General features: G+C 44.8%; 1 protein-coding gene across 1 annotated transcript in view; it reads left to right on the forward strand.

Annotated features, from left to right (window-relative positions):
* hydin (HYDIN axonemal central pair apparatus protein) overlaps positions 1-18744 on the forward strand; it is a gene marked incomplete at both ends in the record, with an annotated part of 156030 nt that overhangs the window by 37971 nt on the left and 99315 nt on the right. The window contains 7 exons of the mRNA XM_080762251.1: positions 8989-9088; positions 13253-13371; positions 14270-14493; positions 14875-14942; positions 17521-18176; positions 18228-18329; positions 18432-18533. Of these exons, the coding sequence (XP_080618377.1) occupies positions 8989-9088; positions 13253-13371; positions 14270-14493; positions 14875-14942; positions 17521-18176; positions 18228-18329; positions 18432-18533 (1371 nt within the window). The remainder of the gene's footprint in view (positions 1-8988; positions 9089-13252; positions 13372-14269; positions 14494-14874; positions 14943-17520; positions 18177-18227; positions 18330-18431; positions 18534-18744) is intronic.

The following is an 18744-nucleotide window of genomic DNA, read 5'->3' on the forward strand; positions in this document are numbered from 1 at the left end:
TCTGTCTCCCTGTCTTCCATTGTGTTTATCTGTCTGTGTGTGTTCTGTCTCCCTGTCTTCCATTGTGTTTATCCGTCTGTGTGTGTTTCTGTCTCCCTGTCTTCCATTGTGTTTATCTGTCTGTGTGTGTTCTGTCTCCCTGTCTTCCATCGTGTTTATCTGTCTGTGTGTGTTTCTGTCTCCCTGTCTTCCATTGTGTTTATCCGTCTGTGTGTGTTTCTGTCTCCCTGTCTTCCATTGTGTTTATCTGTCTGTGTGTGTTCTGTCTCCCTGTCTTCCATTGTGTTTATCCGTCTGTGTGTGTTCTGTCTCCCTGTCTTCCATTGTGTTTATCTGTCTGTGTGTGTTCTGTCTCCCTGTCTTCCATTGTGTTTATCCGTCTGTGTGTGTTCTGTCTCCCTGTCTTCCATTGTGTTTATATGTCTGTGTGTGTTCTGTCTCCCTGTCTTCCATTGTGTTTATCTGTCTGTGTGTGTTCTGTCTCCCTGTCTTCCATTGTGTTTATCTGTCTGTGTGTGTTCTGTCTCCCTGTCTTCCATTGTGTTTATCTGTCTGTGTGTGTTCTGTCTCCCTGTCTTCCATTGTGTTTATCTGTCTGTGTGTGTTCTGTCTCCCTGTCTTCCATTGTGTTTATCCGTCTGTGTGTGTTCTGTCTCCCTGTCTTCCATTGTGTTTATCTGTCTGTGTGTGTTCTGTCTCCCTGTCTTCCATTGTGTTTATCTGTCTGTGTGTGTTCTGTCTCCCTGTCTTCCATTGTGTTTATCCGTCTGTGTGTGTTCTGTCTCCCTGTCTTCCATTGTGTTTATCTGTCTGTGTGTGTTCTGTCTCCCTGTCTTCCATTGTGTTTATCTGTCTGTGTGTGTTTCTGTCTCCCTGTCTTCCATTGTGTTTATCTGTCTGTGTGTGTTCTGTCTCCCTGTCTTCCATTGTGTTTATCTGTCTGTGTGTGTTTCTGTCTCCCTGTCTTCCATTGTGTTTATCTGTCTGTGTGTGTTCTGTCTCCCTGTCTTCCATTGTGTTTATCTGTCTGTGTGTGTTCTGTCTCCCTGTCTTCCATTGTGTTTATCTGTCTGTGTGTGTTCTGTCTCCCTGTCTTCCATTGTGTTTATCTGTCTGTGTGTGTTCTGTCTCCCTGTCTTCCATTGTGTTTATCTGTCTGTGTGTGTGTGTGTTCTGTCTCCCTGTCTTCCATTGTGTTTATCTGTCTGTGTGTGTTCTGTCTCCCTGTCTTCCATTGTGTTTATCTGTCTGTGTGTGTTCTGTCTCCCTGTCTTCCATTGTGTTTATCCGTCTGTGTGTGTTTCTGTCTCCCTGTCTTCCATTGTGTTTATCTGTCTGTGTGTGTTCTGTCTCCCTGTCTTCCATCGTGTTTATCTGTCTGTGTGTGTTTCTGTCTCCCTGTCTTCCATTGTGTTTATCCGTCTGTGTGTGTTTCTGTCTCCCTGTCTTCCATTGTGTTTATCTGTCTGTGTGTGTTCTGTCTCCCTGTCTTCCATTGTGTTTATCCGTCTGTGTGTGTTCTGTCTCCCTGTCTTCCATTGTGTTTATCTGTCTGTGTGTGTTCTGTCTCCCTGTCTTCCATTGTGTTTATCCGTCTGTGTGTGTTCTGTCTCCCTGTCTTCCATTGTGTTTATCTGTCTGTGTGTGTTCTGTCTCCCTGTCTTCCATTGTGTTTATCTGTCTGTGTGTGTTCTGTCTCCCTGTCTTCCATTGTGTTTATCTGTCTGTGTGTGTTCTGTCTCCCTGTCTTCCATTGTGTTTATCTGTCTGTGTGTGTTCTGTCTCCCTGTCTTCCATTGTGTTTATCTGTCTGTGTGTGTTCTGTCTCCCTGTCTTCCATTGTGTTTATCCGTCTGTGTGTGTTCTGTCTCCCTGTCTTCCATTGTGTTTATCTGTCTGTGTGTGTTCTGTCTCCCTGTCTTCCATTGTGTTTATCTGTCTGTGTGTGTTCTGTCTCCCTGTCTTCCATTGTGTTTATCCGTCTGTGTGTGTTCTGTCTCCCTGTCTTCCATTGTGTTTATCTGTCTGTGTGTGTTCTGTCTCCCTGTCTTCCATTGTGTTTATCCGTCTGTGTGTGTTCTGTCTCCCTGTCTTCCATTGTGTTTATCTGTCTGTGTGTGTTCTGTCTCCCTGTCTTCCATTGTGTTTATCTGTCTGTGTGTGTTCTGTCTCCCTGTCTTCCATTGTGTTTATCCGTCTGTGTGTGTTCTGTCTCCCTGTCTTCCATTGTGTTTATCCGTCTGTGTGTGTTCTGTCTCCCTGTCTTCCATTGTGTTTATCTGTCTGTGTGTGTTCTGTCTCCCTGTCTTCCATTGTGTTTATCTGTCTGTGTGTGTTCTGTCTCCCTGTCTTCCATTGTGTTTATCTGTCTGTGTGTGTTCTGTCTCCCTGTCTTCCATTGTGTTTATCTGTCTGTGTGTGTTCTGTCTCCCTGTCTTCCATTGTGTTTATCCGTCTGTGTGTGTTCTGTCTCCCTGTCTTCCATTGTGTTTATCCGTCTGTGTGTGTTCTGTCTCCCTGTCTTCCATTGTGTTTATCTGTCTGTGTGTGTTCTGTCTCCCTGTCTTCCATTGTGTTTATCTGTCTGTGTGTGTTCTGTCTCCCTGTCTTCCATTGTGTTTATCTGTCTGTGTGTGTTCTGTCTCCCTGTCTTCCATTGTGTTTATCTGTCTGTGTGTGTTCTGTCTCCCTGTCTTCCATTGTGTTTATCTGTCTGTGTGTGTTCTGTCTCCCTGTCTTCCATTGTGTTTATCTGTCTGTGTGTGTTCTGTCTCCCTGTCTTCCATTGTGTTTATCTGTCTGTGTGTGTTCTGTCTCCCTGTCTTCCATTGTGTTTATCTGTCTGTGTGTGTTCTGTCTCCCTGTCTTCCATTGTGTTTATCTGTCTGTGTGTGTGTTCTGTCTCCCTGTCTTCCATTGTGTTTATCTGTCTGTGTGTGTTCTGTCTCCCTGTCTTCCATTGTGTTTATCTGTCTGTGTGTGTTCTGTCTCCCTGTCTTCCATTGTGTTTATCTGTCTGTGTGTGTGTTCTGTCTCCCTGTCTTCCATTGTGTTTATCTGTCTGTGTGTGTTCTGTCTCCCTGTCTTCCATTGTGTTTATCTGTCTGTGTGTGTTCTGTCTCCCTGTCTTCCATTGTGTTTATCCGTCTGTGTGTGTTCTGTCTCCCTGTCTTCCATTGTGTTTATCTGTCTGTGTGTGTTCTGTCTCCCTGTCTTCCATTGTGTTTATCTGTCTGTGTGTGTTCTGTCTCCCTGTCTTCCATTGTGTTTATCTGTCTGTGTGTGTTCTGTCTCCCTGTCTTCCATTGTGTTTATCCGTCTGTGTGTGTTCTGTCTCCCTGTCTTCCATTGTGTTTATCCGTCTGTGTGTGTTCTGTCTCCCTGTCTTCCATTGTGTTTATCCGTCTGTGTGTGTTCTGTCTCCCTGTCTTCCATTGTGTTTATCTGTCTGTGTGTGTTCTGTCTCCCTGTCTTCCATTGTGTTTATCCGTCTGTGTGTGTTCTGTCTCCCTGTCTTCCATTGTGTTTATCTGTCTGTGTGTGTTCTGTCTCCCTGTCTTCCATTGTGTTTATCTGTCTGTGTGTGTTCTGTCTCCCTGTCTTCCATTGTGTTTATCTGTCTGTGTGTGTTCTGTCTCCCTGTCTTCCATTGTGTTTATCTGTCTGTGTGTGTTTCTGTCTCCCTGTCTTCCATTGTGTTTATCCGTCTGTGTGTGTTCTGTCTCCCTGTCTTCCATTGTGTTTATCTGTCTGTGTGTGTTCTGTCTCCCTGTCTTCCATTGTGTTTATCTGTCTGTGTGTGTTCTGTCTCCCTGTCTTCCATTGTGTTTATCCGTCTGTGTGTGTTCTGTCTCCCTGTCTTCCATTGTGTTTATCTGTCTGTGTGTGTTCTGTCTCCCTGTCTTCCATTGTGTTTATCTGTCTGTGTGTGTTCTGTCTCCCTGTCTTCCATTGTGTTTATCCGTCTGTGTGTGTTCTGTCTCCCTGTCTTCCATTGTGTTTATCCGTCTGTGTGTGTTCTGTCTCCCTGTCTTCCATTGTGTTTATCTGTCTGTGTGTGTTCTGTCTCCCTGTCTTCCATTGTGTTTATCTGTCTGTGTGTGTTCTGTCTCCCTGTCTTCCATTGTGTTTATCTGTCTGTGTGTGTTCTGTCTCCCTGTCTTCCATTGTGTTTATCTGTCTGTGTGTGTTCTGTCTCCCTGTCTTCCATTGTGTTTATCCGTCTGTGTGTGTTCTGTCTCCCTGTCTTCCATTGTGTTTATCCGTCTGTGTGTGTTCTGTCTCCCTGTCTTCCATTGTGTTTATCTGTCTGTGTGTGTTCTGTCTCCCTGTCTTCCATTGTGTTTATCTGTGTGTGTGTGTTCTGTCTCCCTGTCTTCCATTGTGTTTATCCGTCTGTGTGTGTTCTGTCTCCCTGTCTTCCATTGTGTTTATCTGTGTGTGTGTGTTCTGTCTCCCTGTCTTCCATTGTGTTTATCTGTCTGTGTGTGTTCTGTCTCCCTGTCTTCCATTGTGTTTATCTGTCTGTGTGTGTTCTGTCTCCCTGTCTTCCATTGTGTTTATCTCTCTGTGTGTGTTCTGTCTCCCTGTCTTCCATTGTGTTTATCTCTCTGTGTGTGTTCTGTCTCCCTGTCTTCCATTGTGTTTATCCGTCTGTGTGTGTTCTGTCTCCCTGTCTTCCATTGTGTTTATCTGTCTGTGTGTGTTCTGTCTCCCTGTCTTCCATTGTGTTTATCCGTCTCTGTGTGTTCTGTCTCCCTGTCTTCCATTGTGTTTATCCGTCTCTGTGTGTTCTGTCTCCCTGTCTTCCATTGTGTTTATCCGTCTGTGTGTGTTCTGTCTCCCTGTCTTCCATTGTGTTTATCTGTCTGTGTGTGTTCTGTCTCCCTGTCTTCCATTGTGTTTATCCGTCTGTGTGTGTTCTGTCTCCCTGTCTTCCATTGTGTTTATCTGTCTGTGTGTGTTCTGTCTCCCTGTCTTCCATTGTGTTTATCTGTCTGTGTGTGTTCTGTCTCCCTGTCTTCCATTGTGTTTATCTGTCTGTGTGTGTTCTGTCTCCCTGTCTTCCATTGTGTTTATCTGTCTGTGTGTGTTCTGTCTCCCTGTCTTCCATTGTGTTTATCCGTCTGTGTGTGTTCTGTCTCCCTGTCTTCCATTGTGTTTATCCGTCTGTGTGTGTTCTGTCTCCCTGTCTTCCATTGTGTTTATCCGTCTGTGTGTGTTCTGTCTCCCTGTCTTCCATTGTGTTTATCCGTCTGTGTGTGTTCTGTCTCCCTGTCTTCCATTGTGTTTATCCGTCTGTGTGTGTTCTGTCTCCCTGTCTTCCATTGTGTTTATCTGTCTGTGTGTGTGTGTTCTGTCTCCCTGTCTTCCATTGTGTTTATCCGTCTGTGTGTGTTCTGTCTCCCTGTCTTCCATTGTGTTTATCCGTCTGTGTGTGTTCTGTCTCCCTGTCTTCCATTGTGTTTATCTGTCTGTGTGTGTTCTGTCTCCCTGTCTTCCATTGTGTTTATCTGTCTGTGTGTGTTCTGTCTCCCTGTCTTCCATTGTGTTTATCTGTCTGTGTGTGTTCTGTCTCCCTGTCTTCCATTGTGTTTATCTGTCTGTGTGTGTTCTGTCTCCCTGTCTTCCATTGTGTTTATCTGTCTGTGTGTGTGTTCTGTCTCCCTGTCTTCCATTGTGTTTATCTGTCTGTGTGTGTTCTGTCTCCCTGTCTTCCATTGTGTTTATCTGTCTGTGTGTGTTCTGTCTCCCTGTCTTCCATTGTGTTTATCTGTCTGTGTGTGTGTTCTGTCTCCCTGTCTTCCATTGTGTTTATCTGTCTGTGTGTGTTCTGTCTCCCTGTCTTCCATTGTGTTTATCTGTCTGTGTGTGTTCTGTCTCCCTGTCTTCCATTGTGTTTATCCGTCTGTGTGTGTTCTGTCTCCCTGTCTTCCATTGTGTTTATCTGTCTGTGTGTGTTCTGTCTCCCTGTCTTCCATTGTGTTTATCTGTCTGTGTGTGTTCTGTCTCCCTGTCTTCCATTGTGTTTATCTGTCTGTGTGTGTTCTGTCTCCCTGTCTTCCATTGTGTTTATCCGTCTGTGTGTGTTCTGTCTCCCTGTCTTCCATTGTGTTTATCCGTCTGTGTGTGTTCTGTCTCCCTGTCTTCCATTGTGTTTATCCGTCTGTGTGTGTTCTGTCTCCCTGTCTTCCATTGTGTTTATCTGTCTGTGTGTGTTCTGTCTCCCTGTCTTCCATTGTGTTTATCCGTCTGTGTGTGTTCTGTCTCCCTGTCTTCCATTGTGTTTATCTGTCTGTGTGTGTTCTGTCTCCCTGTCTTCCATTGTGTTTATCTGTCTGTGTGTGTTCTGTCTCCCTGTCTTCCATTGTGTTTATCTGTCTGTGTGTGTTCTGTCTCCCTGTCTTCCATTGTGTTTATCTGTCTGTGTGTGTTTCTGTCTCCCTGTCTTCCATTGTGTTTATCCGTCTGTGTGTGTTCTGTCTCCCTGTCTTCCATTGTGTTTATCTGTCTGTGTGTGTTCTGTCTCCCTGTCTTCCATTGTGTTTATCTGTCTGTGTGTGTTCTGTCTCCCTGTCTTCCATTGTGTTTATCCGTCTGTGTGTGTTCTGTCTCCCTGTCTTCCATTGTGTTTATCTGTCTGTGTGTGTTCTGTCTCCCTGTCTTCCATTGTGTTTATCTGTCTGTGTGTGTTCTGTCTCCCTGTCTTCCATTGTGTTTATCCGTCTGTGTGTGTTCTGTCTCCCTGTCTTCCATTGTGTTTATCCGTCTGTGTGTGTTCTGTCTCCCTGTCTTCCATTGTGTTTATCTGTCTGTGTGTGTTCTGTCTCCCTGTCTTCCATTGTGTTTATCTGTCTGTGTGTGTTCTGTCTCCCTGTCTTCCATTGTGTTTATCTGTCTGTGTGTGTTCTGTCTCCCTGTCTTCCATTGTGTTTATCTGTCTGTGTGTGTTCTGTCTCCCTGTCTTCCATTGTGTTTATCCGTCTGTGTGTGTTCTGTCTCCCTGTCTTCCATTGTGTTTATCCGTCTGTGTGTGTTCTGTCTCCCTGTCTTCCATTGTGTTTATCTGTCTGTGTGTGTTCTGTCTCCCTGTCTTCCATTGTGTTTATCTGTGTGTGTGTGTTCTGTCTCCCTGTCTTCCATTGTGTTTATCCGTCTGTGTGTGTTCTGTCTCCCTGTCTTCCATTGTGTTTATCTGTGTGTGTGTGTTCTGTCTCCCTGTCTTCCATTGTGTTTATCTGTCTGTGTGTGTTCTGTCTCCCTGTCTTCCATTGTGTTTATCTGTCTGTGTGTGTTCTGTCTCCCTGTCTTCCATTGTGTTTATCTCTCTGTGTGTGTTCTGTCTCCCTGTCTTCCATTGTGTTTATCTCTCTGTGTGTGTTCTGTCTCCCTGTCTTCCATTGTGTTTATCCGTCTGTGTGTGTTCTGTCTCCCTGTCTTCCATTGTGTTTATCTGTCTGTGTGTGTTCTGTCTCCCTGTCTTCCATTGTGTTTATCCGTCTCTGTGTGTTCTGTCTCCCTGTCTTCCATTGTGTTTATCCGTCTCTGTGTGTTCTGTCTCCCTGTCTTCCATTGTGTTTATCCGTCTGTGTGTGTTCTGTCTCCCTGTCTTCCATTGTGTTTATCTGTCTGTGTGTGTTCTGTCTCCCTGTCTTCCATTGTGTTTATCCGTCTGTGTGTGTTCTGTCTCCCTGTCTTCCATTGTGTTTATCTGTCTGTGTGTGTTCTGTCTCCCTGTCTTCCATTGTGTTTATCTGTCTGTGTGTGTTCTGTCTCCCTGTCTTCCATTGTGTTTATCTGTCTGTGTGTGTTCTGTCTCCCTGTCTTCCATTGTGTTTATCTGTCTGTGTGTGTTCTGTCTCCCTGTCTTCCATTGTGTTTATCCGTCTGTGTGTGTTCTGTCTCCCTGTCTTCCATTGTGTTTATCCGTCTGTGTGTGTTCTGTCTCCCTGTCTTCCATTGTGTTTATCCGTCTGTGTGTGTTCTGTCTCCCTGTCTTCCATTGTGTTTATCCGTCTGTGTGTGTTCTGTCTCCCTGTCTTCCATTGTGTTTATCCGTCTGTGTGTGTTCTGTCTCCCTGTCTTCCATTGTGTTTATCTGTCTGTGTGTGTGTGTTCTGTCTCCCTGTCTTCCATTGTGTTTATCCGTCTGTGTGTGTTCTGTCTCCCTGTCTTCCATTGTGTTTATCCGTCTGTGTGTGTTCTGTCTCCCTGTCTTCCATTGTGTTTATCTGTCTGTGTGTGTTCTGTCTCCCTGTCTTCCATTGTGTTTATCTGTCTGTGTGTGTTCTGTCTCCCTGTCTTCCATTGTGTTTATCCGTCTCTGTGTGTTCTGTCTCCCTGTCTTCCATTGTGTTTATCTGTCTGTGTGTGTTCTGTCTCCCTGTCTTCCATTGTGTTTATCTGTCTGTGTGTGTGTGTTCTGTCTCCCTGTCTTCCATTGTGTTTATCTGTCTGTGTGTGTTCTGTCTCCCTGTCTTCCATTGTGTTTATCTGTCTGTGTGTGTGTGTTCTGTCTCCCTGTCTTCCATTGTGTTTATCTGTCTGTGTGTGTTCTGTCTCCCTGTCTTCCATTGTGTTTATCTGTCTGTGTGTGTTCTGTCTCCCTGTCTTCCATTGTGTTTATCCGTCTGTGTGTGTTCTGTCTCCCTGTCTTCCATTGTGTTTATCTGTCTGTGTGTGTTCTGTCTCCCTGTCTTCCATTGTGTTTATCTGTCTGTGTGTGTGTGTTCTGTCTCCCTGTCTTCCATTGTGTTTATCTGTCTGTGTGTGTTCTGTCTCCCTGTCTTCCATTGTGTTTATCTGTCTGTGTGTGTTCTGTCTCCCTGTCTTCCATTGTGTTTATCTGTCTGTGTGTGTTCTGTCTGCCTGTCTTCCATTGTGTTTATCTGTCTGTGTGTGTTCTGTCTCCCTGTCTTCCATTGTGTTTATCTGTCTGTGTGTGTTCTGTCTCCCTGTCTTCCATTGTGTTTATCCGTCTCTGTCCAGGAGGGTGAAATATGGCCGTCCACCACAGCAACGTTCAGCCTCGTCTTTAAGCCTGAGGAGGCCAGGCTCCACCAGCACACCTTCTACTGTGATGTCACAGGTCAGTGCCTCAAACCTTCTACTGTGATGTCACAGGTCAGTGCCTCAAACAAACAGAAAGATAGGAGCGCACACCAGTCACTCCCTGAAGAAGGCAACTTGTTTAAAAAATATATGTTTTTGATGGCATCGTGTCTACGAGCTGTGCGGCCTCTCTCCTTTCTCAGTCACAGGTCAGTGCCTGTAGGAGTGTAGGATACAGTGTTGTTTTTGGTTGTTTTTGTTTTTGTCATGGTCTCTTCAATATAGTTTTCATTTAGTTTCAGTCACATGTTAGACTAGTTTTTGTTGACTAAATATCATAAGATTTTAGTCGACTAAACATAGTAAAATGTATTTCGGCAGGCCTTGATGCCGTCGTAACGGCTGATTTTACACTTGCTGAAAATAGCAAGTGTAAAAAAAAAGCTCACAATGCGTCGCGCTGCGACGCGTTGTGAGCTTTTAGATCTGCTATTTTCAGCATGCAACCACATGTAAAATTACTTATACTGGATCTCCTGTCCACTAACCTTCCTAACATTTTAGTTTTGTGTTAGTGAAAAAAGGTAGTCAACGGACATTTTTCGTCGACAAAATCAACACTATAGTAGGATACCACATTTGGTTGTGTTTCACACGTTACAGCAGTGGTTCTCAAACTTTTACATTACGAATGATGTTTAGGACACAATAAACACTTCCCTGGGGTTTTCTATGTGTGTAATATGTCTTTTATATTTTGGTCATGACGCCATGTTCATGCCAACATTTGTCATGAAAACGTGGTCTTCCTGGACTACAAGTCAGCCTCGTCCCCCCTCCACAAGGACGGGCGGTCCACCAAAGCATTATGGTCATTGTAGGAATTCAGCAATCCAGTCAAACCATAGTCAAAACACACAGACTTCATTATGTATCTGGCCATATACGTAGGGACATTTCAAATTGTGTTTATCTACTACAAATACTATTATTAACATTGAGTGACCGCAGTTTCTTCCCCCGGTGAAATGTCCCTTTAACTCTGTCCAATTTACAGGGTCGATTTAGACCCCCCCCCCCCCTAAAGGAACCCAGAGAGTCCCTATATAATCCACATTGATAATGGATAATACTCAATTTAAGTTAACATTAGTTATCAGCTAGCTGATATCGTTAGCTCTATTTGTATTTCAGTATTCCAAACTTTTGGGGAGCATAAAATGTATTATGTGTTGATACTGTATGTATGGTGAATGCTACAAGGTGTTCATACTTTAAAAAGAAAGCTTGTTCTAACCACCTTGTGTATCGAAAGGTCATATTTGTATCAACTCTATTGCTGTGTCCATGAATTCAGTTTGGGGTGAACAGTATACGATGGTTGTTTCATTGTTCAGGCAGCAGGCACGACATGGCGGCACGGTACAGCGTGTTCCAACAGTGAGACAGACGCATCCCTGATGAATGTCTTAGAGGAAACACTGGCTCTACTGTACTGTGTAAGGCAGAGCCGGCAACTCCATTGATAAGCCAGAGCGATGCCCTGGCGGAGAGCGCAGCTCTGAGAGAACTAGTTCTCTAGAGTTCAAGACATGATGTTCCAAAGAGGCTTATAAGTGCCATTGTTGTGGAGGTTCAAAATGAACTTTAAAGTTTAACATTTCAGGTGAGAGTATTTACCTGACTTTTACCCAGACGTAAAAGTCAGGTAAATCTGATAAATGGATTTGGGCAAAGGCAGTTTGCCTTTTTTTTCTTTTTTTCTTACAGTTTTTGCGATGGGCCTTTGGGAATAACTCGTCCAAACCCGTCCTTGGGCTGGCAGTGGATGAGTTTAAGAGAAGTGAAATGTACCACAGATGAAAAACTGTCTAAATTTCAGACTGACCCCTCCACAAAAAGGCCTCGTTGTCCTGACCCCTTATCTATCATTTATACATTATGGATAAATAGTGTGGACTTAGAGTAGACTCTTTTTCGTCTGTGGCAGATGTGAACTGAATTGAAGGGTAAAGTATTTTGTTTGATTCTGAGTATTACACTTGGATATTAGGTGGCATTGAACAAAGTTTAAAACACTGCTCCTGTCTATTGAGTAGCCAGGCACTGAGACGTTCATTTTGTTCTATTTGTTTCCACCGTATAGTTATAAGGAGACAGGCTTTCTGCAGATGTACTGTACTGTATTTTCTTCTGTCTTCTTTAATAAAAGTAATTGATCCTTTCTCTCGTTCAATCTTCCTTTTGTGTGAATAGAGCTAAGACAAACAAAGGGGGGTTATTGTTCGAGAAGAATACGTTTCATCGAAAGTGATGTGAAATTACTTCAGAGAGTGAATTGAGAAAAGGCAACGTATTCTCCCCCGAACAATAACCTCCCTTGTTTGTCTTACCTCTATTCACACACGAGACCCAATGAGAGAAAGGATATCAATTACTTTTATTAAAGAAGACAGAATAATAACCAAATGGAGCCTTACAAGTCCATTCTCTCCACTCTCAGAGTGATTCTACGGACATATAGACGACCCCTGATAATAATATATTCCTTTGTGGTAGATGCTTTTATGCAAAGTAGGAAAGGAACCCCCACCACTAATCCTGTGCTCTACCCATGGAGCTACACAGGACCACACAGTATATACACACTTGGTTCTACCTTGCCTGATCTCATTTTCATAATAAAGACAAAGCACAGACAGGGCAACAGCAACAACAAATCCCCGTCTCGTCCGCATTGCTTGAAAAGAGCAGTTTGTAGTTTTGCATGTGGCCTGCGTGTGTGTCTTCCTGCGCCGGAGGCCCGATTTACATGAATTTCCATGTTTTCTGAGGCTGCTGCAGGTGACCTGAAACTAGTGCACGTGTGCTATGCTCAGAATAATGGCTTGCACAGACAAAAGATTAACCCATTCTGACCTGAGATCAGATTCATACGAGGTTTCCACTGGACACACACTGGTCTGATGAACCCATTCTGACCTGAGATCATATTCTAAAAAATGTCAGTCGACTCTTCGATTTTTCAAAAATAGCAGACCTACAAGCTCGTAGCGCGCCACTCGGTGGCGCGCTATGAGCTTGTAGATCTGCTATTTTTCACTAGCTAAAGCACGACATGATGCTAGCGCCAAAATGGGTTCCCGTTCAGAATGGGTTAAGTTTTAACCGAAAGATTTTACTGTATTCAAAACATATTAGGACTACTCTCGTGAGATTAAAGAGCATGCACCTACATTGCCCATATAGTTACATTATCATACAAATAGTATATGAATTCTAATTTTCTTAAGCTCTCTTAAGCCGTCATTTCTTCCTACAGTATGTCTCTCCCCTGGGATACATTTGAAGGAGACGCTCTTCGTCAATACATTCTGGAAGACGGGGGGAAATATAATTATTTTATTTATTATTAAAACTTTTTAAAGCATTTTTGCTCCATTTTGATAGAGACCAGTATAGGGAAGAGATGCAGTAAATGGCATCACGTCGGATTTGACCCCATAGGCCAGCTGTGTGAAGGACTTTAGCCTTTAGTCTTTAAATATGAAATAGTCTCTAAATATAATTTCTTTATTATTAAACATTTTCAGCATTTTTGCAGAAGGACTTTATCCTTATGTAGTTCAGTATGCACTAGTCTCTTGAAACCTTTTCAGATGGGGAGCGACTGACACGCCTAGTCATTTTCAATGAGAGGCGTGCGTTTATTTTGTCCCTTGCGTGCTCATTTCGTGCACACGTCCACGGGTGACTAGACCCTAGGGGCCTAAACCACTAACCCCTAAACTTCTTTGCCTTTCTTTGTACTATTTTGACGTAGAACTAGCCGTTCTACGTCAACACGTTGTGAGCTTGTAGATCGGCTATTTGAACTATTCAAAAATGTTTAGCAAATTAGTACAAAAGGCAAAGAAGTTTAGGTATAAGGGGTTTAGCACTGATGCAAATAGGGCCCTAGATATTCAGTGTTGATGTGCTAAAATCCACGTCTTTCTTGCTTCTCTTTGTTTTTTGGTACTGTGGCTGTGTTCGTTCACGTCTGTGTCCGTCTGTGTGTTCGTTCACGTCTGTGTGTTCGTTCACGTCTGTGTGTTCTTTCACGTCTGTGTGCTCGTTCACGTCTGTGTGCTCGTTCACGTCTGTGTGCTCGTTCACGTCTGTGTGCGTCTGTGTGTTCGTTGTGTACGTCTGTGTGCAGGCCGTGAAGGCTGTCTGCCTCTGACAGTCACGGGAGACGGCCTAGGACCCAAACTCCAGCTCAGCTACAACCTAATGGACATGCAGAACGTTTTCATAGGGGCCAAGAACTGTTATGAGGTAGGTAGGGGGTGTGAACATGCTTTCTTGGGGTTTTTTTTTATAATATATACTATACATAATGAGTACTTTAACTTTTGTGTACTTAAAGTTCATTAACATTTTGATGCCCTTTTAAGTACATTTTGATGTACATTTACTCAAGTACATTTTGAATTCCGGCCTTTTACACTGTATTTAGTGTATTGTTACGTTGTACATCTCCAGGTGCTGGTGTCCAACAGAGGTCTGATCAGTATCACTGTATTATTGTACATGTCCAGGTGCTGGTGTCCAACTAGCCTGGGCACCATTTCATTTCGGTATATGATCCGGGCTGGAGCCGGATGATATGCTTACGTCATGTTGTAGGCAATGGTTTGCCTACAACTAAAAGCAATTAAAGCTCTCGTAAGCGAGAGCTTTTATTGAGAGGGAAAAGGAAGTTGTCGCCGCCTGTTCCGACTACAAAACAATACTACAACATGACGTAACCACATCATCCGGCCCCAGGCGGGATCATACAGACTTTTGAAACAGAGACCAGGCTTTCCTCCGAGGCGGTGGAAAGCCTGGTGAGGCGAGGTTAGTGTCCAACAGAGGTCTGATCAGTGTCACTGTATTATTGTACATGTCCAGGTGCTGGTGTCCAACAGAGGTCTGATCAGTATCACTGTATTATTGTACATGTCCAGGTGCTGGTGTCCAACAGAGGTCTGATCAGTATCACTGTATTATTGTACATGTCCAGGTGCTGGTGTCCAACAGAGGTCTGATCAGTATCACTGTATTATTGTACATGTCCAGGTGCTGGTGTCCAACAGAGGTCTGATCAGTATCACTGTATTATTGTACATGTCCAGGTGCTGGTGTCCAACAGAGGTCTGATCAGTATCACTGTATTATTGTACATGTCCAGGTGCTGGTGTCCAACAGAGGTCTGATCGACGCTCCCTTCAAGGTGTCCTGCCCCGACAGCACCTTTGGCCGTTGTTTCTCCTCCAGCCCTGAGGAGGGCGTGGTTCCCCCGGGGGCCCGTCAGGCTCTCCAGGTCGTCTTCTCCAGCGGCTCCCTGGGAGAGTTCTCCGAGGACCTGCTGCTCACGGTCACGGGCCAGCCGCAGAACCTCGCCTTGACATTCCGGTGAGGTTACTGTAGATTCAGACAGAGGGCCACTATATTTCCACACTCACTCCAGAGGGCCACATTGCATAATATATACTGTCGGGCAGAAACACACAGTGTGAAAGGATCAATTCCCTATTTTGGTCCCAGCCAGGCAGAAAAAGCTTTGACAAGGTTAACATAATAGTTGGCTGACCATGTTGAATCACTTTTTACCCCATTCATCAGTTAAATCGTGGGTTTTTTTCTCTTAAGTTACTGCACTTTGTCTTTGTAGTCTACTGTATTATACTAATTGGCATGATGTCATCTGTTGTGATATATGTCAGTGCTTTGGTTCATACTGTATATTATTATTATCAGTTATTATCAGTCATATGTTTTGTGTTGGTTTTTCAGAGGCCGTGTCGTCGGCCCCACTTTCAACTTCAACGTTTCAGAGCTCAACTTTGGAGATGTTGCCTTTGGTGAGTAACTGTAGTACAAGTTTAACACAATCAAAAACACATACGCTAAAGCAGGGGTTCCCAAACTTTTTTGGACCAGGTACCCCTTTTGGGGTAGATATTTTTCCAGGTACCCCCTCATCCTCGCAACACGGATAACACTGGCATATCTTTTCAAATGGGGGTCCACGGGCTAAGTAGTGTCAATTTGGGGGTCCTTGACATGAAAAAGTTTGGGAACCACTGCTTTAAACACTTTAGCACTTTATGAACATGAACAAAATAGATGGGTCCCCCCTGGAACTCCCTCAGGTACCCCTGGGGGTCCCCGGACCCCACTTTGGGAACCACTGCGCTAAAGCACTAGTCATAGATTATGCTGTACTAACCTCGTGGACTTAACTTAATGTGCTGGATAGATATTAAGTAACTATATGTCAGTGTGACGATTCAATAAATGGTAAATGGTGCATTTATATAGCGCCTTTATCCAAGGCGCTTTACATAGATTGTGCATTACATTCACCCATTCACACACACATTCATACACCAGAAACCATGCAAGGCACCAACCAGCACATCAGGAGCAATTAGGGGTTCAGTGTCTTGCTCAAGGACACTTCGACACTAACTCTGGGGGAGCCCGGGATCGAACTGGCAACCTTGCGGTTACCATCCAGTCACTCTACCCCTGAGCCACCGCCGCCCATTCAATGATTGTAAAATCTGATATGATTCATAATTTGAAAAACCTGCTGAGAAAAGCGTTCTAAGTACAAACGACCGTGTGATTGCGTCATAGAGGCAATTCAGCAGAACCAAGAACAAAAAGACAAAACTCCTGCTTTATCAGAATGAGTGATGAATGGCAGACCTGTTAAAGGCTTTCGCATTTGACGATTTTAAGCTTCTGGAGCGCGCGCGTGCATGTGTGTGTGCGTGCGTGCGTGCGTGCGTACTGTAAACTCCAGCTTATTTGAACAACAGTCTTTCAGCTTCAGAATGTGTGCGTTTGTTTTCTAAAGGAAAATAAAGAGAAACAGTCAAAGTATAGTAATAATAATGGACGCTTTGACAGTGAAACTTTGGTTTGGATAGTGCATAATGTGACTGTGAGATTGAAAGGGAGGGACACAGTGCAGACTCAGTGTTCATTTATAATAGAATTTCATTCTATTTCACATTTCTTGGAATGTGTTGGCGTGAAGAGCATTTTAAGCATATTTTAATCCACAGTGGTGGAGTTTTTTAATCAATTCTGCAATGTGGAAATGCTCTGTTACAAGTAAAAGTCGAGGGGAAAATGTACTTGAGTAAAAGTACATAGAAATGTAGGTCTACTTAAAGTACCAAAAGCAAAAGTACTCATTTTGCAGAATTTCCATCACGTTTTCAAATGTATACAAATCTTTTGGAAATAGCTGATCTACAAGCTCACAATGACGTCAATGAGTAAGTACGAACATACGTACTTAGCAGTAAAATAATGACGTGCAGTAGATGTTATTTTCCACCACTGCCCTGTTTCACTCCCTCTCCGTCTATGACGCCTCTTGTCCACTGGCTACCTGTTAGATTTAGAATAGATTTTAAGATTTTATTATTTGTTTTTAAAGCCCTAAACGGTCTCGCACCCCAGTATCTATCACTCCTTTTAATTCCGTACACCCCAGCCAGGTCCTTGAGGTCAGCTGACCAATTGCTTAGGTCCGCTCACTCCTTGGGAGTTTTCAAGTCCTCTCTTAAAACCAAATTTTTCTCCATGGCTTTTGATTCTATTTGATTCTTGATTTTAATTTTAGTTTTTGCTCTATTGTACTGCAGTTGTGTAGTTTGTTGTTCTCTTGCTTGTGTGGTTATACCATGCTATTTTTGTCTTGGTTTCTTTTTCTTTTTACCTGATCCTGTACAGCACTTTGGTTGACCTTTGGTCTTTGTAAATGTGCTCTATAAATAAAGTTTGGTTTGATTTGATTTGATTTGATTTGATTTGTCCCTCCCTCTCTCTGTGACGCCTCTTGTCCCTCCCTCTCTCTCTGGCTCCTCCCTCTCTCTGGCTCCGCCTCTTGTCCCTCCCTCTCTCTCTGGCTCCTCCCTCTCTCTATGATGCCTCTTGTCCCTCCCTCTCTCTCTGGCTCCTCCCTCTCTCTATGACGCCTCTTGTCCCTCCCTCTCTCTGGCTCCTCCCTCTCTCTGGCTCCGCCTCTTGTCCCTCCCTCTCTCTGGCTCCTCCCTCTCTCTATGACGCCTCTTGTCCCTCCCTCTCTCTCTGGCTCCTCCCTCTCTCTGGCTCCGCCTCTTGTCCCTCCCTCTTTATGGCTCCTCCCTCTCTCTGTGACGCCTCTTGTCCCTCCCTCTCTCTGGCTCCTCCCTCTCTCTGGCTCCGCCTCTTGTCCCTCCCTCTCTATGGCTCCTCCCTCTCTCTGGCTCCGCCTCTTGTCCCTCCCTCTCTCTCTGTCTCCCCTTGTCCCTCCCTCTCTCTCTGGCTCCTCCCTCTCTCTATGACGCCTCTTGTCCCTCCCTCTCTCTCTGTCTCCCCTTGTCCCTCCCTCTCTCTCTGTCTCCTCTTGTCCCTCCCTCTCTCTCTGTCTCCGTGCAGGCTTCCCCCACACATTGACGTGCACCCTCTTCAACACCTCCCTGGTGCCCATGGCGTTCGTCCTGCGGGTGTCGGGCGACGGTCCCGGGGCCGCCAGCGTGTCCAGCGCCGTCCAGGTGTCCGAGCTGTCCAGAAACCAGTGGCACGGCATGAGCGCCGCTATGGACGCCGCTATGGCACGGCCCTCAGAGTTCACTGTGAGGCCTGCCGCGGGCGCAGTGCGCGCCATGTCAGACCTCACTGTGGAGGTAAAGCCCTATAACAGCATGGTGACCACCATGTCAGACCTCACTGTGGAGGTAAAGCCCTATAACAGCATGGTGACCACCATGTCAGACCTCACTGTGGAGGTAAATCCCTATAACAGCATGGTGACCACCATGTCAGACCTCACTGTGGAGGTAAAGCCCTATAACAGCATGGTGACCACCATGTCAGACCTCACTGTGGAGGTAAAGCCCTATAACAGCATGGTGACCACCATGTCAGACCTCACTGTGGAGGTAAAGCCCTATAACAGCATGGTGACCACCATGTCAGACCTCACTGTGGAGGTAAAGCCCTATAACAGCATGGTGACCACCATGTCAGACCTCACTGTGGAGGTAAAGCCCTATAACAGCATGGTGACCACCATGTCAGACCTCACTGTGGAGGTAAAGCCCTATAACAGCATGGTGACCACCATGTCAGACCTCACTGTGTAGGTAAAGCCCTATAACAGCATGGTGACCACCATGTCAGACCTCACTGTGGAGGTAAAGCCCTGTAACAGCATGGTGACCACCATGTCAGACCTCACTGTGGAGGTAAAGCCCTATAACAGCATGGTGACCACCATGTCAGACCTCACTGTAGAGGTAAAGCCCTATAACAGCATGGTGACCACCATGTCAGACCTCACTGTGTAGGTAAAGCCCTATAACAGCATGGTGACCACCATGTCAGACCTCACTGTGGAGGTAAAGCCCTATAACAGCATGGTGACCACCATGTCAGACCTCACTGTGGAGGTAAAGCCCTAACAGCAGGTGGCCACCATCGCCTGAGGCCCGTTTTTTCAACCGGTTCACTTATTAAGCGTAATATTGAACCTGTTCAGAGTGTTTCTGCTGAAAATGAATGTGTCCTAAAAGTTGCAAGATAGTGCCCTAATTGTTGATTTGAGTGGGAACACCCTTTTATTTCATCAATGGTGTGTGTGTGTGTGTGTGTGTGTGTGTG

This window comes from Protomyctophum bolini (assembly GCF_963924005.1).
Source record: "Protomyctophum bolini genome assembly, chromosome: 4".
Classification (NCBI taxonomy): Eukaryota; Metazoa; Chordata; class Actinopteri; order Myctophiformes; family Myctophidae; genus Protomyctophum; species Protomyctophum bolini.